Source organism: Poecile atricapillus, chromosome 2, assembly GCF_030490865.1.
Source record: "Poecile atricapillus isolate bPoeAtr1 chromosome 2, bPoeAtr1.hap1, whole genome shotgun sequence".
Lineage (NCBI taxonomy): Eukaryota > Metazoa > Chordata > Aves > Passeriformes > Paridae > Poecile > Poecile atricapillus.
Genome location: NC_081250.1, coordinates 48750003 through 48775612, shown reverse-complemented (window position 1 = coordinate 48775612; position 25610 = coordinate 48750003). Strand labels below are relative to the sequence as shown.

At 40.7% G+C, this 25610-nt stretch overlaps 1 protein-coding gene across 29 annotated transcripts in view; it reads left to right on the top strand.

The window, feature by feature from the left end:
- The window catches only part of ARPP21 (cAMP regulated phosphoprotein 21), a 290359-nt gene that overhangs the window by 205492 nt on the left and 59257 nt on the right, over positions 1-25610 (top strand). For 9 of the 29 annotated variants that reach the window (XM_058830258.1, XM_058830264.1, XM_058830267.1 and 6 more), the window contains 5 exons: positions 7753-7861; positions 9660-9761; positions 16160-16197; positions 18266-18325; positions 20847-21079. In XM_058830258.1, coding sequence (XP_058686241.1) covers positions 7753-7861; positions 9660-9761; positions 16160-16197; positions 18266-18325; positions 20847-21079 — 542 coding nt within the window. The remainder of the gene's footprint in view (positions 1-7752; positions 7862-9659; positions 9762-16159; positions 16198-18265; positions 18326-20846; positions 21080-25610) is intronic. The other 20 variants (XM_058830270.1, XM_058830265.1, XM_058830269.1 and 17 more) reach the window with 13 other exon arrangements.

Sequence of the window (25610 nt, the reverse complement as noted above, 5' to 3'; positions counted from 1 at the left end):
CTGGCCCAAGGATACTGGGCAAAATATTGAAGTTTACACTCAAGCAGATGCTCAGGGAGCCAAAATGTACTGTTTTGTATCCATATCTTAAAACAGGATGATTTTCTGGAGATACATTTTTGGAAAGCTTGTAAGGGTCATGAGTTGTGCAATGATACCTGAATGTTAGATCGAGGCTTTTAAGTACTGTATCTTTGAAATCCCTCAGGTTCTGGGCCTCTGCTTGGTCCACACACAGGATAATTTGGCATGAAAAAGATTCCTGTAGCATCTTGATGGATGGGCAAAGGTGACATAATAAAACCTCATAGTCACTGAAGGAAAAACGCTTTCACGAAGCATTCCTGCCTCTTTTTTTCAGTCCTGCCAGACTTATTTGCAACCCCAATTGGAGAGGAGGAATACCTGTGAAAATAACTTGTGATTTTCCACATCCCTGTTTAATAATTGCTGGACACATTTAGAGGCCAGCTGCTGTTCTTAAAAAAAGAATAGAGAATATATGGTTTTATGCTGGGGAAAAATATAGCAAAATATTGGTTTTTGCAGATTTTTCTCCCCCTATGCTACAGAGAAGACAGCACCTTGAAGAACTGTCTTGTACAGGATTGATTTTTCTTTTATAGCTTTTAATGTGATTTTACCATCATAACAGAAGTTCTTAGTGACTCATATGATAAAAGCAGCAATCTGTTAATGAGGCATTTACCTTCAAATGCTTGCAATGCCATCTTGAGAGGTTTTAAGTATTAAGTTGTGATAATATAACTGTACTGCACTTTAACAATTATCTATATTTAAATTCCCATTCTAGCTTTTTGAAACCATGCTTTAGCATCCATCAGCCCGCAAATAAATGAAACATATTTGAAGGGTGTAATTTTGGGCCCTCATTCTTGAAAAATGTTGTTCTGATAGAATTGAATCCACTAATTTAAACTGATGGGCAGGAATTCTGCCTTTTTCACTAAGTTAGGTGAACCTTTTGACAGTGGTGATATTTGCTTCCAAGTTCTGTAAATTCTCTAACTCTCAGAATATTTTCCTGTGCCACTACAATCAAAACAAGCATTTGTACTGCAGATAATAGATTTTTGCCCCTCAAGGAGTAAAGCAAAGAGACAGTAATGCTTACATAGTTTTACTAGGGTAGTAATGTAGAACCCTAGGAGAGCCTTCAGCCTAAAACAAAAAAAACACACAGCAGGCAGATACAGTGGATGCTCACAAACTAGTACAGCAGGAAAGGCCACCATACTGTGTCACAGCATGCCTTCAAAATAGAGGCCAACATGATGTTGGACTGAGCAATCAGTTTAATTGAAGACAAGTGTAAATAACAAGAAAACACTGTTGAACCATCAGAGCACCTGCATAAGAGTGCCCCAAATCTTCACAACTTCTTCGAATCCTGTCTGCAGCAGTGGCTCTCTCCAGCTCTTGCTACTCCGTGGCTCTCCTCATGGCATTCTTCTGTAAGATCCTTTTTGTCAGTTATTAATTTTGTTTGCCAGATGGTGATTCTGAGGGTACCCTGCGTGGTGTTTTTCCCATTCCTAACCCCATTACCCTATCTATTCTTTTGTTTCTTGTTGCCATTCATTCAGGAGAGGAATATTAACGTGCTATCCCATGTAATATGCATTAAATGAACATTGCATTGCAAATGCAAAGTTCAATTTTTTTGGCTCCTACCCATCCCAGTGATCTCTCCTTTTGACCTTGCATTCCTGTGTGGAGTTCTTTGAGACAACGGCTTGGCTATTACCTCTGAGATAGGTATTTTGGAAATGACATACACTAAGTGCTTGCTAGATTTTTTTAACTGCATCAGGCACTTTAATGGCAAACCCATCTTTTCCACACGTGGTGAGGCTGCTGCTTCTTTTGAAAGGCATCTTGCAACAGGCTGTGTGCTGTGAGGCTGTCAGAAACATATGCCTCATAATAAAGATTTATGTGCTGTATAGAAGTCAGCCCTGACAATAACAGACTGTTTGTGAGCTGTGACTAAGTCTTCAGAATTGTAACATTCAAAGCTCATGCTTGTCTCTTTCCATTTGTCCTTTTGGCGTGGGGTCTGTGCTTCCTGACTCTTAGACAGTTATTTCAAAGCTAATTTACTTATTTTAAATGAGTACAGGGTTTTTTCCCCCCTCCTAGTATTTAATTTCTTATCTCCTGTGCAAATAGAGGTCTATGAAACTGCATTAGTTTGCTTGGCAGACGCAAGGAAATGCCCTGCTCCTTCCTTAGTCTGTGTATCATAATAGCTATTACCATTCTGCAATATGTTTTTAAAATCTGTAATTTGATTAAATAGTGAATACCTGGTTAAGGTAGTTAGGGCTTAGGGTTTTTTCATTACCACTTACAAGGGCTGACTCAGAATCAAAAGCATTAAATGAGCATGTAATGGGGAATTCTCCTTAAAGAGCCCATGTAGAAAATATGCCTGAGGGATGAACTCTGTTTTCTGTCATCCAGAGATAAATTGAGAGGAACTCTACTGAGGTGAACAGAAGTGGCTCACATTAAAATCACCATAACGATAGAAGAGAAAAGATCATCTAATGCCATCACAAAGCTTCTTTTTTATTTTTTTTCCTTCCTGACACACAGAAATACTTAGCTGTTTACTCTAGCTTTACTATTTCCAAAATACAAACTTAACTGTAAGGAATGAGTCCAGAAAAATGCCTCTGGGGCCTTGTTTAAGTAAGGATTGCCCATAGCATTTAAGGAACAATAACATCAGAAAGGAAAATGGCCAACTTAGAAAGAAGAGACACAAAAACCACCTAAAAGGTTTGTTCCACTACGGATTTGTTACCGTATAACTGATTCAGTGTTTCACAAAATGACAGCATAGTTCAGGATGGAAGGATTTTGGAAGTCATTTTGTCCAATTCCTGGCCAAGCAGCACCACCTGGACCCAGTTGCCCAAGACCACGTCCAGGACCATCCTTAGGATGGAGACCCCACCACCTGTCTGGGTGACAGTGTTTGGTCACCCTCACAACGAAATAATTGCAAGCATAGAAATTAGAAACTTCACTTCCTCTTGAAGTGACCATTACAGTATGCTGCCAACACAAAAATTAGGCTGAAAGATTTGACATGGTCATTATCTGCCTGGGAAGGAGCACAGCCACAAGAACGGGGGACACAGTATTGCCCTGAGATTTTACCTGGGTACTCTCCCCAAGTCTGGACCTGATACTGCACACAAGTGTGTAGAAGTGCTCCTGAGCCAGGGAAAAACACTGGATAGTAGGTTTAATGATGCCTGTTATATACTGTGTCTGGCCTTTGGTTAAACTGATCACTTGACAAAAAGTGATCTCTTTTTACTGTGGGGAAAAAAAAAATAGGAAATGGTCTAAAGTGTTGGGAGCAGGCTTTGCAGAAGTTCACAGATGCTCAGAGAGTTTTGGGCATCTTTTAATGGTGAAATATTTGGCTGCTGCAGGACAGCTACTGAAGTTGGCTACCTGGATATATCCTGCTGCCTCCTACCTGAATATCGTGGTGCTACCTTTCTGGGCAGGATGGAGAGGAGAGGCTGTCTTGGCTGCTCAAAGGGCCTCTGCTTTCTGGCAGATCTGGGAGTGAGAAGGGAACTGCACAGCTGAGGATGCGCTAAGTTACTCCCCGGTCCAATCTCTGTTAAACATTTGTAGTGCCTGATCAAAACCTTTACAGGGAAGGAAGAAATATGTTGTGCATTTTGTTCAGAACCACATTGCCAGAAAGGTGACTAAGCTACTGACAACTGTTAGGAAATATGAAATGAATTCATATGCAATTGTGGTCTTGTGAAGTTGTGTTTTCAGGGCACAGATGTCTTGTTTCCACCCATGTTGTCAAGCAATAAAAATTTGAATGATCAAAAGGTTATATATTAGCTAAAACCAAAACAAAGAAAAAATGCACCGGATTTTGCATCTTTTTAGCCTGTGTGCTTTCCCCTCTCTTTGTGTAGGTTTCTGAGCCTTTCATGTATAACTGGATCATACTTTTTGGTTTTTTTTCAGTAGGGTCCTCAAATTTAAAAAAATCTTATTGATTGAAAAAGTATTTCCTCCTTAAACTTCTTTGTCTGGAGTAGTAGGCTTTGAGATTCTCAAGTGATGTACTAATTCCATGGAGGGTAAATTAAATAACGAATGGGCTAAATGAGATCCTGTCATACAGGACAGCATTGTCATAGACAGCATTGATTGTAGGCAAATATTTGCATATATTTCTTGCACATGTCTCTTACCACATAGGTGGGTCTACTGTTATTCATGGTCAACCCACCAGTATAGTACCGGTATTTTAGGTTGTTTTGTGTGTGATTTTGAATTTATTTGGAAGATCCCTAAATAGTGAAGAGTACTTGAGTTAGTGATAATGCCTTCAGAAGTTCTCGGTGTCTCTTCAAAAAGGCTGTGCAAGTCCCATTTTTAAAATTGAACAATTTTTATTTTTTTTATGATTTGAAGACATAATTTAGATATTCCGTGTGGTAATAGTGAAGAAGTTCCTGATTTTTTCGTGGTCTTGTAGTAGTAATAATAATAATAATTGTAAATATTTCTTTGACTTCAGTAAGAACTTAGTTCATGCCATACTAAAAATAATCTTGATAAATTCATTCTCTTACATGCATGAACACAATCTGATGTATTGTGCTGACTACTTGTGGCAGTATCAACTAAAAAAAGCTCAGAAGAGTAAATGTGATTGTTATTAATTTAGGACTCACACGAGATTAATTCATTGCATCTGCTATATTATTGTAATTATATACTGTTAGCATATTGACACTGCACTGCATCTTACACAAAACTGTGCATTATTTTCTTTGTTTTTAAGCAGTTGATTCACCTGCAAATTCAGAAACTAATGTAACAGATTTCCCCAGAATAACCACAATGTCTCTGGTTCCTTACAGTAAATGCATTATGCTGTAATAGGGAACTTTAAAGCTGGGAATGTGAAGTTTACACTGGCTTCCATCAGTGGAACAGACACGGACCTTTTCAAAGTCAACCTGTTCTCTACCCAAGTGATTCCGAACATTTGGTTTCCCTTACTGGTTTTAAACGTTGTTTGCCATCTGTATCCTGCTAATAATTTATTTTTGCAATAGGTGTTAAAAAATAAAATGCAGTAGACAGTATTACAAACACAAGCACATGTGTGACTATCTTCTTTAAAACAATTAGTCTATGTTTCTTTCTACTGATGATTTTCAATGTTTGAGGGAGGCCTGCAGGTTGGTGTGCCTGAGGACACTTGTTGGTGTGGTGTCCTAAATCTCACATGGCAGTCTTTCCTCAGGCTTTGCATCCCTATGAACTGATCTGGTCGTGCTCTTTGTGACCTTGCTGCTAACAGTGGCCCAGAGCTGCGGAGATGATGGCTTGTAGGGTGGACCTTCTCATTGTGCTGAAGGTACCCCGGCGCTCCAGAGTGCTCTGCACATTTGCAGAGTCTCTCAGCCCATGCAAATTTCTTTTCACAATGGGAAATTGATCACCTACTGGGCTTGTAGATTAATTTTATTAACAGGCACATACTGAATCATTAATTTTGACTTGTGGTTTGATCTTACACTTTTCCCTTTCTCTTATGAAAAATAGAAACATTTTATAAATAGTAAATGAAGTGAAAATGGGATTTAAAATTTAAAATAATGCTATGAATTATGAAAATCATGTCACTGTTTAAATAAGTTAGTAATTGGAGGAGACATTTTTTCAAAAATTTTCAAGCTTTTTTCTGTTTTTTTTCTTTCTAATGAGGTTTTTTTCCTGAATTTTAAAATCTAATTAATTTATTTTTCTTTGCATGTGGTTTATTAGACGCTCAGTAGATAGTTTACAGCTGTAAATTTTACACTGATGGTACAGATGCAGAAATTTTGTATGTGCTTTAGGATGTCAAACTAGAAAAATAACAATTCTAAGATAGTCCTGTGAAAGCTGAAAAAGTCCTATGTTTGAGTGAATGAATCTTCATTTCTGGCTGTGCAGGCATAGTGCTTATTAATGGGAGCAAAGGGAGGGCAACCCACCTAGCAATCCATTAATGGGGCTTTGTAGCCTTTCTGTTTATGAGGAAACATAATGAATGACCCATTAGATTATGAAACTACTATGCAGAAAGCATTGTCCTCTGGGCTTTTCCTAAAGAAGGCTAGTAGGGCATCCAGAGAATCTAGTGATTTGGGCCCTATAGCTATGATGGTGGTCAGAGATTTCTTGAATTCTCAAAATCTGTGGAAACTGGGATCATGTGTTTTGTTGCTTTGTCACAAAAATGCAAATTGTGAGCAGAAGTGGAAGTGCTCAAAATTCATACGGAAAGAGAGGCAGGATAGCTGGTCTACCTTACTGTTAAAGATTATTACAAATGTTTCCTGTATATCTGACAATGAATGGTTATGGACTGCAATTATGGTGTGAATATGTGCTGTATTTTGATTTGAAATCCATAATGCTGTAACAACAAAATGGTTGCTGATTTATGCATCTGGTTTAATTTTCTGTTGTGAAATAAGAATAAGCTGAGAGATTATTTTAAAGTTTGTAGAGGACTCTTACATGCAAAAGCACTGACTTCTTTAAATTCTACCTTTTGATTTCTTCAACATTGTTTCTGTTGATGTCAGTGAAAGCTTCATGTCTCGTTTGTGTAGGCATCTAACATGAGCATCTCCTACCACCACTGCTGTTGGCAGCTCTCTCAGCACTGAGCACAAGGCTTGTGTTCCCTGACAAATCTCTCGGTGTGTCACTGCTTTTAAAACACTGTGCAGTAATAGCCCCGCAGTCGGGTGATAGCAGCGTATGGATGTGAGCTCAGTTTTTGAGGCCATTGGTCACCCTGTTGATGTGCTTGGGCTTAAGACACTGCAGGTTTAAACACTGCAGGCTTAAAACGTTACCACTCTGGGAGTGGTGTAGGCTGGAGTGATATTTATTGACAGCTACGAGGCATTGGCAGTGACCAATCTGGCCACAAAACTTGCTTCTTAAAGTTCTCTTTTTACACAAGGTGATACTGCTAGTATAAGATACTGCTTTTTGCACAGGGTGAGAACGTGGAGCGGCATCACAACAGCTTATAAACCTGAAAATGTTGAGCCAAAACCCTGGGGTTTGGCTTTTAAAATAAATAAATAAATGAGTTTAAATCAGTGAAGTAATTGATGATCTGTGATTGTTCTGGAGTATTTTTCCCACTTAGTGGTGATGAGATAAATTTTTGTTTAAGCAAAACATCATCAGTTCCTCCCTTTACCAGTTTTGTTTACTAGGAATGAGGAAACTCTTGGGTGTCTCGTTTTGGTTTTGTGTTTTTTAAGACTTCTAGTAGTTTTTCCTTGCTTTTCAAGATGGATAGGCTTTACTAAGCGGCAATGTTGCCGGAGATCCCAGCTACTGAAGGAAGCAAATTAACATACAGTATGGTAATTTGTTTTCCCTGTCCTTGAGTCACAGTGAGGAGAGTCTAAATATTTCAGTGACTGAGACTTTGGATTCCCATTCCTTGCTACACAACAACAACAAAAGCTATTTATAGCAATAACAGTTAGCAACGATACAGCAGCCTCAGACAGCTATAGGCAGCATCTCACAAATGTTAACTGCTTTTGCACTGAATGCCTCTGTGAAAACAAAGAGCACTGAGAAATAAAGATCAAAGCAAAACCAAAAGAAAGATTTTTTTATTGCTATGTTTTACTTTGCTGGCAGACCAGAGCAAAGGTTTTCTGAACATTTAAAAGATGAAAAAGGTGAAGAATCCCAGAAGCGATTTATCTTGAAGCGAGATAACTCTAGTATTGATAAAGAAGACAATCAGGTTGGTTCTCGGTTCGAGAGTTGCTGAAATTTGTTCTGTTTTTGAAGGTGGGCTGACTGATGTTATTGTTGTTCTTTTGTTGTTGCTCTCCTCCTCCCCTGCCCTCCTGCCCCTCCCCGCCTCCTTTGGCACACATACCACCGTGGGTGGCATCGAGCCCCAGCGTGGCCGCTTCAGCCGTGGCAGTGTGTGGGTCTGCATGGGTGGTTTGCTTGGCGCAGGATTTGCTGCATGCCCACGGGAGGGGGAATGCCGTGGCTCCGGGCTGCGTGGAAGGCTGTGTCAGTCGCATTCCTCAATGTCTTGCCTAACTACGGCAGTTGTTGCGCTCCCTGTAGCTTCCTTCTTCCGTTGTACCCATTCAGAGTTGGATTTCAGTATGGACCAGTGATGAACTGATGTAGCCCACAAAGGAGAGAGGGGGAAAAAAAAAAGCGTAAAAAAATAAAAAGCCCCAAAGATGCGATGGTGAGGCCAGGTTGACTTTTTTTTTTTTTAAGCCATCCTAAATTACGTTTTGACCAAAAATAAGTGAGGTTCATCTTCTGCTTCCCTTCCTCCTCCTGTGCCCTCACCACCTTTTACTGTCTGTGTAACTTACTTGCTTGTGCATGTACTGTGGCAGACGTTTCCCCCTGTGTTGCCTGTGCCATAACACTACCTTAACCTAGGTGAGCTTGATGAACAGGGGAGCGCCAGGGAAATGTGTTTGTTTGTGCTGCCTTTAAAAGCGGGTGTTGTGCTGTTTCAATCCAGTGCAAACTGTGTATGTGGAATAGATTAACAAAAAAAAGAAAAAAAAAAAAAATCTGAAACGGTTCTGATGTGATTTGCTTTTATGAGAAAATTCTCACAGGTAAGAGGACAGCATATGCTTTCATTGCTAGGGTTATATTGGTGGAGGAACCAACCAGTGAGTCTCTTGTTGCCACTTCCCTTCATGTTTTTAGTAAAGGACTGATTTTTTTCTTTCCTTTTTTCACCCTTTTTATCTTGACTTGCAGTTGTACATGGCAGCCTTGCCAGTTGTGCTGCATCTGAGTTGGCTTTGTAAACAAACCCCAGGCAATTTCAGGTTGTGGTGACCATGGGGATCAATCAAAGGAAAGCAGCATGACCTATCTCACCAAGTGCTGGGGTGCAGGGGGAGAAGGACCAGCCCTTGAAACCCACTTGTCAAGGAAACATTTCCCGATGAGGCTTGTCTCCTCTCCTCCTTCCCTTGACACAGCCATTTCCCACACTGTGGTTTACCAAGAGGCAAAAATGGCCTTTCTTTTCCCAGCAAAACTTCAGTAGAGGGTTCCATAGGGTGTGAAAATGGTTAAAACTGTTGTGCTCAATGTCTGGGGCTTCTCCTTGCACACACAGACTTTGTGGGCTTCTTTTAGGGTTTACAGTTTATCTCTTGCAGCCTAGTTACCCTCTTTCTTCCTTGATTTCTTAGGTAGCCCATCACTGCCTGCCATCCTGCTCCTCACAGCTGGTAGCAGAACCAAGAAATGTTAGCAGTTGAGAACAATGGCACTTAGACCTGGGGTGAGAGCACCCGTTTTTAGGATGGTGGGTCCACAGAAGCTGTGCAGAAGCCTCCTTTTGGCCACCTGCTCTATGAACAATATCTAAGTGGAAATCCTTGAGTGCCCAGTCTTGCAGGGTTCTTTGTGCAGGAACAACAGCTATCATTTTTGTGCTTCATTTGTTTAAGTGAACATTTATTATTCTCAGATGACAGTTACTTAATGGCAGTTTTTAACAGCTCAACTTATATAACCCTCCTGGTTTTCTTTCTGCTCAGCAAAACAGAATTCTTCCATTTAGAGATGACAGACGAAGTAAATCAATTGAAGAGAGAGAAGAGGAGTATCAGAGAGTGAGGGAGAGAATATTTGCACAAGATGTGAGTAGTTATTTTAATTGCCTCTTTAGTGCCATACCTTCGCCGGTAGTCAGACAGTTTTGCCCCCCTCCCACAACAACATTGCAGCTGGACTTTCCCTGTGGAGCTGGAGATGACAGGGAAAGCAGATTGGCACGGAGGGTCTCAGAGGAGGTTTAGAGGTGTGGAGGTTGGCTTCTGGAGTGTGAGGTGATGAGAGTTGCAGGGAGAAGGGTAGAGGAGAGATCAGGCCCAGCATGTTGTCTGGGGAGTGTCTGTCCTGTTTCTTTGAATGTTCATGTTCACAAGGCCTAGGTTTACTTCTTTTTTCCTTCTCCTTTGCTAGCCAAAGAGCAGTGATTTAAGTGGACACTCTCAATAATTTCAAATAGCTGTATTATTTTATAATTCTTTCAGGGTGGATCAAATCTTTTTAAGTGTTCTTCTGCAGAGACTACTTCTCATGGGTTTTGTTGTTTTGGGCCTGTAGCCTCAAGACACTGAGAACAAAGGGCAGAGGTTAAACATGGAGCTGCATCATTTTTTTGAAATGACTGATTAAAGAACTGTACTTCTACCATCAGAAAGAGTCAGTCATGCTGTTGATGATTATATTCTGAAAGGAATAAAATGAAGCAGACATTAAAATTCTTGCCCTTACCAAAAAATCAGAACTTGCACAACAAGGTATATTGCTAAGGAAAATACTTAAATCTGAAACATTTGTGAGCAATACCTGATGTTCCAGAAGAAAAAGAAGAAAATCACAATTTGCTATAATACTGTAATGATGAGGTAATAAAAGGGAAAAAAAAAACAACCAAAGAAAAATGTCAGCATTTTAATGGTTTATATCCTATCTCAGTGGGAATTCTGCCATTTAGGAGGAATATGGGAATAAATCCAATTAAAACTATTTTTGAAAATCACATTGGGCAGTGTCCTTTTAAATTAAAACTGTTCAAATGTTGCAGAGCTAATAGTACTATTATCTGCTTTAGGAATTTCAAGTGTCCAAGTTGTGGTTTTTTGGCAGAATAGCTTTAAGGTATGTGTTGTCTCACTTGCTTGTTAGTAAATAGCTAGCTACATCTAAATGCTTTTAGCCTCACTTCTTTCTTGGCTGAGATGATTCCAGTAAAAGCAGAGGTCCTTCAGTTTCTGTTTTGCTTTCAGTGTGTTTGTTGGTCTGATGTAAATACTGTCACAGGCTATACATGGTGGAATTGCCAAGTTGTTCAAGAGCTTCAAAAGCCTCTTTGCAACAAGTTTCTTATATGAAATATAAGAGGCTTTGGCACATTACAAAAGAGCTTGTGAAAAACCAAAAAATCTTGGGGTTTTGAAGCAGAATTCAGATGAGGCAAAATGCTAAAAATTACCAAAGGGAAAGTTATTACCAAAATAGTCCAGTTTCTATCACAAGCTGCAGCTAGAAAAGCTTGGAAACAGGCTGGAAAAGTGTGCTGAAAGTGGCTCCGGAGTATATTGCTTCTGTTACCTTTAGATATCTGAGTTCTAAAAACAGGCAAGTGGTGAGCATTTGAATTTCCCATAGAAGGAGGCTGTTGTGGTTCATTGGGTTAGCATTTTCGAGTGGCAGGACCTAAATAAAAGTATGCTTTGTGGCAGACATTTTAAATGCAATTGGGAGGGAGCATTTTTAAAGATCGGAAATGTTAGATGTCTCTCCCTCTCTCTCTCATATCCACTCCATTGCTCTCTCTCTCTCTGCTATTACAGGTGTTAGCAAGCATCACAGTGCAGTGAATTTCAGCAAGCTGTATGTTTAATGTCAACAGCAATCTATGTTTTAGCTGAGCTTTTTGGGTGGAGCACCCCTTGCTGGATTTAAGGTGATTTTAGGATGATGCCAGTGGTTGTGGTGGTGGACAATGTATTTTTTCAATATTAGGAAAGAGAGAAGTGGCTTCCTGTTATAGATAGTAACTTACTGCATGTAAGACTGTGAAGTTTTAAGGCCCTCTGCAGTCATTAATTAATCCAATTCTCCCCAGGTTTGTGTGAGGTGGGTACCTAAGCCTTGTTACTCTTCAAATTACAGATATAGAAAGAGTCAAAGTTGGATTAATCATGTGGTATATTTTTTTTTTTTTACCTCTATACTGCTTGCACTGCTATAGTCAAGCCTTTAGTAGTGCCTTGCTTATGAATCTTAGCAAATGGATCACAGATACATCACTTCTAATTAGAGTGTGTGTGGAGAGCTTGCATGGGGGGTCTTCAAAGGGCAGCCATGAAGGCCAAGAGTACTGCCGTAACATGTTGCATCCAGCAAAACCCCCGCTCTAAACATGTTTGAAGTACCCAAAACCCTTTAGATAACAGCCCAAGAGTCAGGCCTTCAAAGAAAATCTATGACAAAAAGGCAGTCTGGTTGCAGGGGCAAAAAATTCCATGCATGTTTTGGGTGCTGTGAAAAATGTCCTAACCTGGACCCCACATACCAATATAAAGCCTGCTTGTCCTTTCTTTGATCTTGCAGTACTCCAGTGCACCAGATCTCTTCATTTCCAAGTGGGAAGATTTTAACAAAATAAGTATGTTCATGAGTAATGCCATCATTATGATAGTCCTTATGATGATTAGTCTGGTATTAGTCAGTTTAAATTATACTTTCTGGTAAGTTTTCCATCTGCTGTGTTGGCTATCAAAATTTTTGAGAAGGAGAGCTGGAAGTTTTAATGACTTCTGTCTCGGCAAGTGGCAGGGATTGAGAAGCATGTTGGTTTGATATTTTAATAAAAGGATTGATGAATGAATAAATAGTTAATAAACATGATTATTCCAGCTCACTGAAATAAGAACTACTAAGTGCACCTCAAATTTTTCAGGCTGCTAACAGTAAAAAAAATGTATACTGAGCTCTGTTGTGCTCAAAATTATTTTCAAGGGTTTTTTTTTAAATTGCAAAACTTAAAACCTTCCTTTTTAAAACATGTTCTTTTAGGAAACTTAGTTTTAAAACAATTTATGTGAATTTTACAGCCAAGTACAGTGAAGCAGAGGACCTTCACTGTCTGGGTGTTGCAGAGAAGTTCCTTGTGAACTACTTTAGCTGCATTTAGGAAGTTGAAAAGTTACTGTCCAAGAAAGACAAAGAACAACATATGGGAATAAAAAAAGTTATTTCCCTGTGTGTAGATTTAACAGAGAATCCCAAATGCTTGCATAAATGATACATGATGTTTGGCTTTTAAGCATGGAGAAAATTGATTTTAAAGACTAGCAATCAAATTACATGGGGGAAATTTCATTCTTCAGGGTTAGTGCAATGTATAACCTCATGAGCCAGAGTCACGCTAGAGCCATTCAGTGTTCATAAATGCATTCCCTGGCAATCATTCTGTATTCACTGAAAAATGTGGATGTCTTCTTTCTTACACAAATGCTAGAATTGCCCATGGTACACATGGAACTTATTAACTGAAATACACCATGCTGTTTATTTTCTGTTGTCAAAGGTAGTGGCTATATTTCACCAAGGAGTGTATTCTGAAGTACCAGGTCCTTTAAGAACAGTAAGTCTCGATTCCTCTAGTTAAGAAAACTCAAATAATCTTTATCAGCCTATCATTAAAGGGAGAAACAAAAGAAATATCTGTAGACGTGACTTCAGCCAATTCTATCCCTCTAGTGTGAAAAGATTAGGAAGAAGAGAGCTTAAAATTAATAAAAAGGAATCAAAGGCACACCTCGTGCTGGCCACCATAAACCTGTAGATGCCAAAACTCCTGTACTGGTGTACGGAGACTTTCTTTGTGGTTGCAGATCAAATAACAAACATTAGTTGGAAGCCTGAGATTTATCACATCTCGTTAACTGACATGAAAATTATTACCTGATGGTATCCACTGCAGGATATTGCTGCATGTTAATAGTTTTCTGTGTTTGCTAATGTAATTAAAGACAAGAGCAGCAACTCCCAGTATATCTAGTGCACTGGCAGAACTGATGCACATTTTCCAGTTGAGACTTTAAAAGGCTCTTGGAAACTGGAAAAGTGACATACTCATTTCATGAACAACAGTTAGTCATACAGAGCACCCTAATGGAAATCTTCCCTGCAGAAATCTCCAAGGACACTGACTTGTAGGTAATATTACATAATTTTTTGATCTGGTAGGTTTGTTGCCAGTATGTTTAAAGGTTAAACAAGACTCAAGTGTTTTAAGGATTTTTTTTTTTTTGACAACAGCTGTGCTGGGAGTTGAAGTTTTCCTGGTGCTTTAAACTGAGCATTGTTGATGCTATACATCAGGAAAGTGAGTCCTGACCTTGTAATAGCTAAATTTCTGTCCAGAGCTGCTTAGCCATTTGATTTTTAACAGTAAGAATAAAATAATAAAAAGTGCTTGTCTTGTCTGCCTCTCAGCCTCACACCTGTACTGAAGAATAATTTCCAGGGATTGTGTGGCACTGTGCCATCATCAACAAAGAAGACAAATGGAGTTACTATGGACTCTGTTTAAAGTCTATAATACACTTGATAGAGGATCCCATCAAGACACTGAGAAGGAAGCAGACCTTTCTGCTTGCTTGATAAAATATGAATCCCAGATATTTATTGTGCATTATGCCCCAGTCTCTTTAAGAACTGTTATAAAATAAAACATAGACAGGTGCATTACAGGCCCCTTTGCTTTTGTAACTTTGTGGCTACACAGTTGAGTACTCTGGTCTAAGCAGAGGTTTTTCTGTAAGAGTAGCTGTAATCATGTTCTTGGAATGTGACTGTACAGAAGTCAGTGCACAGATATCCATCAGGAAGCTCAACAGCTGAGGTTGTACAAGCCCATGGGGTGATGTCAGTATGTTTTTCTGGGGCTTTTTGCCTCAGCATGGTTAGACTATCCTGAAGTCTGCACATTTGTTAATGAGACCTGGTACCTGAGTAAGGTACATAAAATGAGAGAAGATACAGTGTTGTAGTTATACAAATGATCCCAGTGATTTGGGGTGAAACAGTTTGCATCTTCTCTCAGCCTGGGGTGGAAACCTAATTCTGCTGTAGCTGGTGGGAATTTGGCTACTGGCAATGGAGAACATGTTCCTCATGTTCTGAGTCTTTGTGCTAAGGAGAAATGTACTTGTCCCTGATGCAGCCCAGTGCCTTGCAAATTTAGCAGGAGTGCAGGGTGGGAGCTCGCCTGGGAAGCCCACAGAACTGTCAAATGTTCCCTAATGTGGATTTTGAGTGGGTGAATTACACTCTAATGAGAAATCGTATTGCCATCTCAGGGATAAATTCTTCCTTTTGTAGATTGATGCAGTAGCACTAGCTGTGGTGCCAAGGGAAAACTTTGTCCAGGCATCAGCTGGAGCACCAAGAATGAGCAGGGTGTTGCTTCTGGTGTTGGCCACCCCTCTTTTTTGAGTGGGTCATTAGCTCACCCTTTTCAAAACAGAAACATCCAAGATCTGTGTCTATCCCACACTGTTAACATTTGACACACTTAATGATGGCATTTTATTATTCTTTGGGCTGAGTCCTATTTTTACAGAAGTAATGGGCATGATCTCTGGTGCCTTCCTCCCTTTGCCTGCCTTTTGTTAAAATTCAGTGCAAGTGCTGACTCTTCTTTCTTCTGTACCTCATCTAGATATAATCCAGTGACAGCTACGAGGCATTTTGTGTAGCGAACATGAAATAGGAGGGAAATGAAAAAAATCAAAGAGGGAGAATTATTCATGGGAAATTGAGCACAGCTTCATTTCTCTGCATAAAAAATTAAGTAATTCTGAAAGAGTTATACACTTGCCCATAGGATTTATTTCTTCTGAGCCCTTCACCTTTTTTTAGGATCTAAGTCCTCCGGCAGAGAGCCTTCTTGCTATGATTGTTGTTAATATTATTATTAAGAAGGTTATTATCATTTTGTATCTCAATGTTCCCTCTCCAACTGTAAAATGTGAAGTCACACACTCTTTTTAAGTATTGCGGTATCCTCTTTCCCACTGAGGAACTTTGTCAATTCTGCATGCTTTCCTTCTGTTTGTCCTTCCTACCTACAGCTCTGTGCTATCCTGCAGTTTTATTTTGAGGTGGTAGGCCAGACCAGTAGAACCTTATATTATGCAGGAAAAACATTTTTTCCCCTTCAAATTGCCAGTATTTTGCACATAGTGCCTACTTCAGATCTCTTGACTGAGAAGTTTCAGTTTGTTCCCGAACTGAGGCACCTCATTGGCAATGTGTTGTAATGCATGGAATTTATTTTACTGGCCTGACCTTATTCTTGACCTTTTTCCCCCTCTTGTCTTCTGCAAATGCAAATGATGCATGAATTGAAATCTTCTTAAGCCTGAGCAGGGGAGGTAATTCTAAAATCAAGGAAGAAATTGGAACAGCAGAGCATACCTAGAACGTCTGATACAATGCCTTTTTTATTTTTCAGTCAGTTTGCTCCCAGGAAAACCTTTTTGTGGAAAACAGGTAAAAAATAGCTTTATTTTGTGTGTGTGTGTTAAACTTAGCTGTTTCTCTTATTTTTTTTTTGTCTATCTGTAGTTCTATAGTCATAATGTGAAGGCTGTTGAGCAGATTTGCAGTCCATATTATCTGCAGTGGTTTTGTGCTTTAAGAGGGGGTACTAGAGCTTGCCTTGCAGTATGGTGTCTGAGCAGATAAAGTATTACTCCTGCTTTCCTGAGGCTTTTGCATTTCAGTTTAAAAAGCAGATTGTGGGCAAGAGGGAAAGCCACCTAAGCTTTCATTTCAAGTGACCATTCTCTATCTGGAGTGCCTTTAGAATTTAACTTACTGATCTTTAAAAAGCACTCTAGCAGTGGCTGGATGATGGTATTTATGAAACACCAGACTTGGGTATCTGTTGTTTAACCTGCTCTCTTGTGGGACTGAGCAGCAGCGGCATTGACATCCCCTGTTGCTTGTGAAGGCTCACAAGTTCCACACAAGTTCCTGCTTTACTGCTGCAGTGTAGTAATGAGATGGTGGTATTTGAGCTCACTGTTACTTTGCACTACTGCATGATAGTTCTTGTGAATGCTATTTTTGTTAAATCGACTCAAAGCAAAAGGGAAGAGAAACTGTGTTTGATATCTACAAAATATAAAGTGTTGGCTCCCTAACAGCTGTAAAGTAACTTAACTGTGTTGAAAATCTTTAAAATTGTGCACCTTTATGGCAGATAAGGATTTTAACCAAAAGTGGGAATTTAATTGGTGAGTATTTAAGCAATGCTGACCCAAGTCTGTCCTGTGTGGTTTAAAAACTGTTTATCATCCCCTTGAATAAGGGGAAGCTCTCTCTCACTGTATTTTGTTCTCTGTCCATCCTTACATCTGTCAGATGCATTTATGGGTGAAGCTGTTCCCATAGAAAATGACTCCACAGTAATGGTACAAACCAGCTTTTCCGATGGACACTTGTAAGTGGAATGAGGGAAGGTCCTCAGGAGATCATGGCCCTATCATCTAACTACCTCAGATTCTGAGGGCCAAGGGTATTTCCTCAGCTGCTGCTTCTGTGTCGTGACTATGGAGATATGTTTTATCAAAATGAATCAAAATTGTGACTGAGGAACCCATAAAGCAAAAAGCAGATGCTCCCATAAACCTGTTTTTCCCTCTCAGGGGGACATTGGGGCAGCAGAGATGACATAGGTGTTCACATTTTCAAGTCAGCATGGAAAGCACTCAGAGGCTGCACTGCCAAGGGTAGGGTGGGTACCTCTGTGGGATAAACCATGCACTCCATAGCCAGGCCTCCCCTGGTTTATGCATTCAATCCCACACCTGTGTGCAGGAGTATGTGGTTAGTTCTGCTATTTGCACATGGTTTGCTGTCCATGAACCTGGGAGCTGACTGACCAGCCCAGTGTGAAGATGCACACCCAAGTGGAGACCAGTAAAAGGCCAGGTTGGAAATGGTCCTGCCTGCACTGTTGCTGCCCTGAGGGAGACTTCAGCTGCCTTCTGCAGAACTCTGCTTTTTCTTGCTGCATGCCCTATAGCCTTTGACAGGTGAAGCACTTGAACTTGTACCTAGTTCTGTGCACATGAGCAATCCTGTTGATTGGCTGCATTGAAAATTGAATGTGTGTGTAAGTGCTTTACCTTTCTTTTTTGTTAGAGGATCTGAGCGTTTCTCTGAGCTGTAAAGATTTCCAAGTGACTTAGCAAGTACTTAAAATAACATATGCAGTATTTTGCTGGCTTGCATTTTTTTTATGTTCTTATTAGGTGATATTTTTATGAATTTTCCTTTGGATGTAGATGTATGATTTCTTAGAGTCTGAGAATTACCTTGCTCGGTAACAGGAAATGCTAAATGGCCCTGAGCCTCCCTGGCTGATGTTTCTGATGTTCAGTGGACTGTGTACAGCTATGAGAGAGGGAGGAGGAGGCAATTTTAGCTGTGATTCTTTAAACTGAATCTAGCACAAATTGCAAAATGTATCTAGAAATCGAATAAAACTTTACAGATCAGATCAGTCTGAATTGCCATGTTTTTTAGTATAATCTTTCTTTTCATTTTTCAGTAGGCTGTTGGAAGACAGTAGCATATGCAATGATATGCATAAGAAAAGACAGCTGTTTAGGTTTGTATGAATTTTATTTAATATTTATTTTTCCCAATGCATCCCACTTGTGATCTTGTGTCCTTGCCAAGGCACATCTTGACATGTGTGGGTATGTCAGTTTTCTGGTTGGAAAGGAGCATGGAGAACAGAGTTCTACCCCACTCTTCCCATGTTTTCTGAATGCAGAGGTAACAACAGGACCCTTTTCTTTGGTTCACTGCCTCAGGAACCACATGAGATTTTCAGCTGCCTGGCTGCTCAGACTGTGACTATTTGGGAGAGACTGGTGGTAGCTCATTTTTCCTGGAGCATATATGACAGGCACGTTTCATAGACTAGTGCCCAGACTGACCTTTTTTTTCCTTTTGTTGATTTGTTAAAAGCTGAAGTAAAAGTACATTGAAGCAAAACTGATTGAAGTTCCCTTATCTGAAGTATCTGTGTTTTGAAACTTTTTTCTGTTAACTTTGTCTTCCCAACTCCGATTGCTTCCGCACAGAGAACATTGAGATGCATCTCATATTCAAAAGATCATCCCAAGCCAACATCAGTAAGAGTCAGTCCCTATTTTCATGGAGAGCTGTTCTACCAGTTGGCACACCACATCAGTGGAAGACTGAATCTGGTGGTAACAGTGTTCTTCTGAGAGTTTTAGAAAGGTTGTCTTCTCCCACCAGTTCAGTTCAGATCAACCAGGCTGCTTTAAAAGTCAGTCAGCTGCCACAAGTCTGAAGCAGAGGAGGCAGAAGGAATGGATGCTGTCAGAAGCGTGCCCTTCATCTATTAAGCACATGGACAGCAAGGCAGATATTTGCTAGATGTCTGCGTGCATTGGGGTTTGCATATGTCACTTCAAACCTATATTATTTATATTACATAATTTTTCACTATGAGGAGAAATGGATGTGTGAGAAGAATATTTGATGTGTGGCTACTGAGTCTGCATGTCATCACAGCAACCACAGAGGAGGAGATGTAGAGATTGTACCAGATAAGGAACAGTGCTGGAGCATTTGCTTCTGCACCCCGTGACCACAGGCATCAGGCAAAACAAAACTTCCTCCTTGCTTTGGGTTAGCCTTGATGATCTGAGAGTTTTGGATTGGGCATGCAGGACTGAGGGGGTGTCTACACACATGATCTTAATAGCTAATGTCTGTTTGATTTTGGGGAATTAAAAGAAATTTTTTGTAACCCAAAGCCATGGAAGATGGGGATACAATAGCATTCTGTTTCTCTCCCTCTTTTTCACTAGAATATAAATAGAATTGTTAATTTCTAAGCACAGGAGTACAAAAGAGCCTGTAAATAATATACTTTGGGGTTTGTTCTTTACAATTAAATCTTAAAGGATGATTTCTTTTTACAATCTTTTTCCTTTTTTTGTGTTGTTGCTTCTGCACTATTTCTCTTCATGCTTTCCCACTGTGTGGATCTAGCAAAGGTCAACAGGTTTATACTGCTGATCACATCTGAGAGAGGCTCTGTTACAGGCAAGGAGTTCAACAGCCTGATCCCATCTTTGACACACTGCCTCCTTCATGTCCCAAGTGACAGAGTTGAGCAGGTTCTCCAAATAAAAAGCAGGAACCAAGTCCAAAAGGAAAAAGGGGACCAAAAATTTAAATAGATACAGTCCCATCCTTTTGATTTGTAGAAACAGCTTTGAGCCTTCAAGCTATTACACTGTAATATACGATAGAGGAGTGGAAAATGTCTTTTAAAAATCCTTCCAAATACGGTGTTATAAGCTTCACTTGGGATAACAGTCACGGTGCACTAAGCCATGGTAGGTATTTTGGTTTTGTCATTTTAGCAGTACAATGTAAGTGGTTTACCATAAATAAGCCAAATTCTGCTCCAAATTCTGATCACAGAATTTACTGTGTTATTACTCACAGTACACTGGGTGCTCTGCGACTGTTCAAGGACAGGCAGCCTCTATGCAGAGAATTTCATGATTATTCTATGCAGAGGGGAAACAAAATAAACTGATTTGTGGATCTCTATGTGAAGCATTATCAGTGATGAGTTTGGGGTCACACTGAGAGGACTCATGTAGGCAAGGCTTTGGATGAGCTCACAAAGCTGATAATTACTGGGAGCAAGCTGATATAGAAATAAGTATATGAGGACAAAGGTGGAGTGCAGGGGAAGTTGGTGAGAAAAATATCACAAGGGATGGACAGTAAGGTGAGAAGTGGTGAGGGGCTTGCTGAGGGAAGAGAACACTCAATGGGCAACAGAAATGCTATGTCAGTGCAGCATAATACTGCTGTGTCAGCCCCATCTGGTAAAGTGCTCTGAGGAGATATCCAAAAGGGGAGGGTGGTATGTGCTGTGCATGTAAAAAGGGTATAGCACTGTTTACATGCTGAAGGCAGATAAGTATGGGACTCAAATCCCATTTCAGACCTGCTTTTGTAAAGGCAGAGTATTTCCCTTTTCTTTATTATGGTCACTGCAGGGTATCTAAAGATAGACTCTGCCTTGACATGGTTTTATTTGTGTATAAATCTTTGTTTCGTGATATCTGTAGGGGTAACAGAGACAGCCTTGGGAAGACATCTGGCAGTCGACAGAGCAGTACAGAGAACGAATTGAAGTGGACAGACCACCAGAGACCATGGAGCAGCACAGACTCGGACAGCTCAAATCGAAATTTGAAGCCAGCCATAACAAAGACAGCCAGTTTTGGTGGGATAACCGTCCTGACAAGAGGAGATAGCTCATCAAGTAACAGAAGTACCGGCAAACTGTCTAAAACAGGTAGCTAGTACTGTATTGGGTTCACAGTGCTTCTTGTTGTGTGGCGATAAATGGCTGTGCTGGTGCTTGTCTGAGTATGGTCTGTCATGGAATGGTTTGGGTTGGAAGGGACCTCCGAGATTAGTCTGACCCTTATGGTTGGACTAGATGGCAAAATACATAAATAGTTATGTTTCCTGTACACGGGAGATGTGTATGTCCCTCTGTGAATGCAAATATCTGAGTACCTGCTCCTGAGTTTTTAGGAATCAAGAAAAAATGCAGTACACGAGGTTTGCAAATCATAGGAGAGGTAAGCTTTTCCTGGAGTGTTTGAACACTATCTGCACTTGTAGCCTGAAAAGGTTGTACTCCTTTCAGACAGAGCACAGATTTTACCTTTTTATTAATCTTAATATTTTTGAATTTGGAATACTTAAATGTCAGATATCTGGGGAGAAATCGAAGAACCTTTTGTTGTCATTGCTAAAGTGCCCCCCATCTCTGTTTTGGGGTGCAGCCTCTGCCTTGGTGGTAGCAGTTGAGGGTGTGGTGGAAGCAGGCAGACATGGATTCACAGAGGTCCCACAACCTCTCCATTTTCTTTTTTAGTTCCCATTAAACAAAAGCATCTTTAATGAGACTATGAATCTGGTGGGAATTCTGCATTTATTTGCATTAACTTTACGAGTACATTAACATGTGAGTGAGTCACAGGGTCTGGATCTAAGTAATTTCAAGCTATGCCATTAAGATATTCTATTATACTTTAGGTTGAAAGTGCATAATAAATAATGAGGCCATCAGATGATTCCATCAGATTGGTTCATTTGATACCTATAGTACAGGACAAATGGTAATCAATATGTAGCACTTAGTGCGCTTTCAGCTTGAGAGTGTTTTATGGATGATACTGAATTTACACCCAGTTTATCAAACCTGAATTGGTCAGATTTCACTCCTATCCCCCAAATTTTACAGTAGCTTTTGTGTGGTTCAGGATGCTGGGGAATGGAGTTTACAGAATAAATAAATAAAACTATTGACATAGTAATTACATAGTAATTACATTTTAGATCTCTGGATGTTGAATGTAGTTTAAAATTTTAGACAATCGTAAAGTCACTTGATTTGAAAAGACCTTCAAGGTCATCAAGTCCATCTGCCAGCATAACATGGTCAAGTGCATCCTTAAACCATTCTCCCAAGGGTCACATTTTCATATGTTTTAAATACCTTGGGGATGGTGACTCAGCCACTTCTCTGGACAGTCTATTACAATGCTTGACAATTTTTTCAGTGAAGAATTTTTTTCTTGGTATCCAGCCTAAATCTCCCATCATGAAACTTGAGGCCATCACCTCTCATCTGTCACTTGTTCCCTGGAAGAAGCTAATTACCCCCACCTTGCTACTACCTCCTTTAAGGTAGCTGGAGAGAGCAAAATGAACTCTGAGCCTCTGAGCCAGTTCTCTCAGCCAGTCCTCATCAGACTTGTGCTCCAGACCCATCACCAGCTCCATTGCCTTTCTCTGGACATGCTCCAAGCACCTCAGTGTCCTCCTTGTATTGAGGGATCCAGAGCTGGACACAGCACTCAGGGTACAGCCTCACCAGTGCCGAGTACAGGAGACAGTCACTGCCCTGCTCCTGCTGGCCACACTATCGCTGACACAGGCCAGAATGCTGCTGGCCTTCTTGGCCACTGTGCTGGCTCATGTCCTGCTTTCCAATACCCTCAGGTCCTTTTCCACTGGCCATTCTTTCCCAGCCCTGTAGCACTATGTGGGGTTATTGTCACCCAAAGGGCAGGATCTGTCGCTTTCTCTCATTGAATGACAAAATTAACCTTTTGCTCCAGTTTGTTCACATGCCTCTGTAAAGTCTTTTTACCCTCCAGCAGATCAACACTCCCAGCTGGCTATCATCTGCAGACTTCCTGAGGATGCATTTGATCCTCTTGTTCAGATCATGGATAAAGACATTAAACAGGACTGGCCCAAGGGAACACCACTTGTGATCAGCTTCCAACTGTATGTAACTCCATTCACTCCCACTCTGGACCTGGCCATCAGCCAGGGTGAACTGTACACCTTTGTGGGTGATGAGCAGCTAGATTTTCCAGGAGAGTGCTGTGAAAAACAGTGTTGAAAAATGGCTTTTCTGAAGTCCAGGTAGACAATATCCATAGCCTTTCCCTCATCCACTAAGTGGGTTACCTTGTCATAGGAGATTGGGTTGGTTAAGTAGGACCTGGCTTTTATAAACTGATATTGGTTGGGCCCTGGTTGTCCTGTACACGCCACATAATGGCACTGAAGATTATCTGTTTCGTAAATTTCCTCACACCAAAGTCAGACTGATGGGACTTTAGTTCCCCAGATCCTCCTTCCCTTTCTTTGTGGGTAGGCAGCACATTTGCTAGCTTCCAGTCAACTGGAACATCCCACTGGGACTGATGATGATAAAAAGTGGCTCAGTGAGCACTTCCACCCTCTCCCTCAGAGCCTTTGGGTGGATCCCATCTGGCCTCATAGACCTGTGTGTGTCTGAGTGGTGTAGCACATCACTAACTTTGTCCTTGGATTATGTGGGCTTTGTTCTGCTCCCTGTCTCTGACTTCTGGCTCTGGGGACTTGGTACCCAGAGAACAGGTCTGGATATTAAAGACTGAGGCAAAGAAGGCATTAAATGCTTTGTATTTAATTTAATACTTTGTATTTAATAATACAAAGAAGGCATTTTTCTCAACCTTTGTGACTGTGTTTCCCCCTCCAACTGATAAAGGATAGAGATAATATTTAACTTTACTTTTGTGGCTAATGTGTTATAAAAATGTTTTTGTTGTCTTTTAGCAGTATCCAGATAAAGTTCTAGCTGAGCTCTAGCCTTTCTAATTTTCTCCCTGCATAACCTTTTTTTTTTCCTGAGCCAGAGTGGCTGTGTTCCATGCTGGCTTGTCTGTTATCACATGGTTACAACCTGCTCCTGTGCCTTTAAGATTTCCTTCTTGAAGAATGTCCAGTCTTCCTGGACCCCTGTGTCCTTCAGGACTACCTCCCAAGGACTTTCTCAGCCAGTTGCCTAAAGAGGCCAAAATCTCTCTCTGAAAGTCCAAAGTAGCCAATCTGCAGACTCCTCTTCCTACTTCTCTGGGAGTTTAAAACTGTATTTTCATGATCATTGTGCCAACTATCACATCACCTGCAAATCCTTCTCTGTTCACAAAAAACAGGCCCAGTGGGGCACCTTTCCTATCTGGGTCCCTCACCAGTTGTGCCTGGAAGTTATCTTCCACACACTCCAGGAGCCTCTTAGACTATTTCCTCACCGCAGTGTTGTATTTCCAGCAGACATCTGGTAAGTCAAAGTCACATACAAGAACAAGGGCAGGTGATTGTGAGACTTTTCCCATCTGCTTATAGAACATTGCATCTGCTTCTTCATCTTGCTTAGGTGGTCTATAACAAACTCCCACCATGACATCTGCTATGCTGGCATTTTCTCTGATTTCAGCCCATAAACACACAACCCTTTCATCACCGTTGTCAAGCTCTAGACAATCAAAACACTCTCTAACATACAAGGCATATCCCACCATCTATCCTTACCTGTGTATGCTTTCAGAGGCATTTCCAGCCATCACCTGCAGCACTCCACTTGTGGAAACATCCCACTCTGTGATGGTCACTGTGTCACAGCTATCCTGCGGTGCAGTTACTTCCAGCTCCTCCTGTTTTGTTACCCATGATGTGTGCTTTGGTGTAGATGCCCTTAAATTGAGTTATTGATCCTGCTCCCTTTTTGTAGAAAGAAGCTGTAATTCTTACTGATCATGCTCAGCCACTTTTGTAATTTCTAACACATCAACCTTTGTGTCTTCACTGCCACATGCATCTCCATCCCCTATCTCCACTGAGATGTCGGACCAAAGAACCTCATTAGCACACCATCCCTTAATCACTGGCATGCTGAATTGCATCCCTTATGCTTTTCAAATCTAGTTTAAAGACCTGATAACTCCTCTGCCAATATACTTTTCCCCCTTTGAGACAGGTGTACCCTGTCTGTCACCAGCAGGCTTGGTGTTCTATAAACCAACCAGTGGTTGAAACCCCAAAAATTCTGACAATGACACCAGGCTCTGAGTCTGTTCTTAATTTGCTGGCTCTTCCTTCATCAGTCCCGACAATTGGAAGGGCAGAGGAGAACACTGCTTTTTCTTCTGATCCCTTAACCAACCATCCCAAGGCCTTGAAGTCTCTTGATTGCCCGTGGACTTCTTGTTGGGACCTCCATTGCTGCCTGTCTGAAAAAATCAGTAATGGATAATGATCTGAGAGCTGTATCAGGGTAAAAAGTTTTCTTTTCAATTCTTTAACTCAGGCACCAAGGAGGCAGCAGACAACCCCAAGAGATGAGTCTAATCAGCATATTGGGCCTTCTGTTCCCTTCAGAAGCGAGTCTCCTGTGACCATGACCCATCTTTTCTTCATGGAAGCAATTTTGATGCAGGGAGCAGTCTGAATTAACCTCTAGCCAGATGAAATGCCAT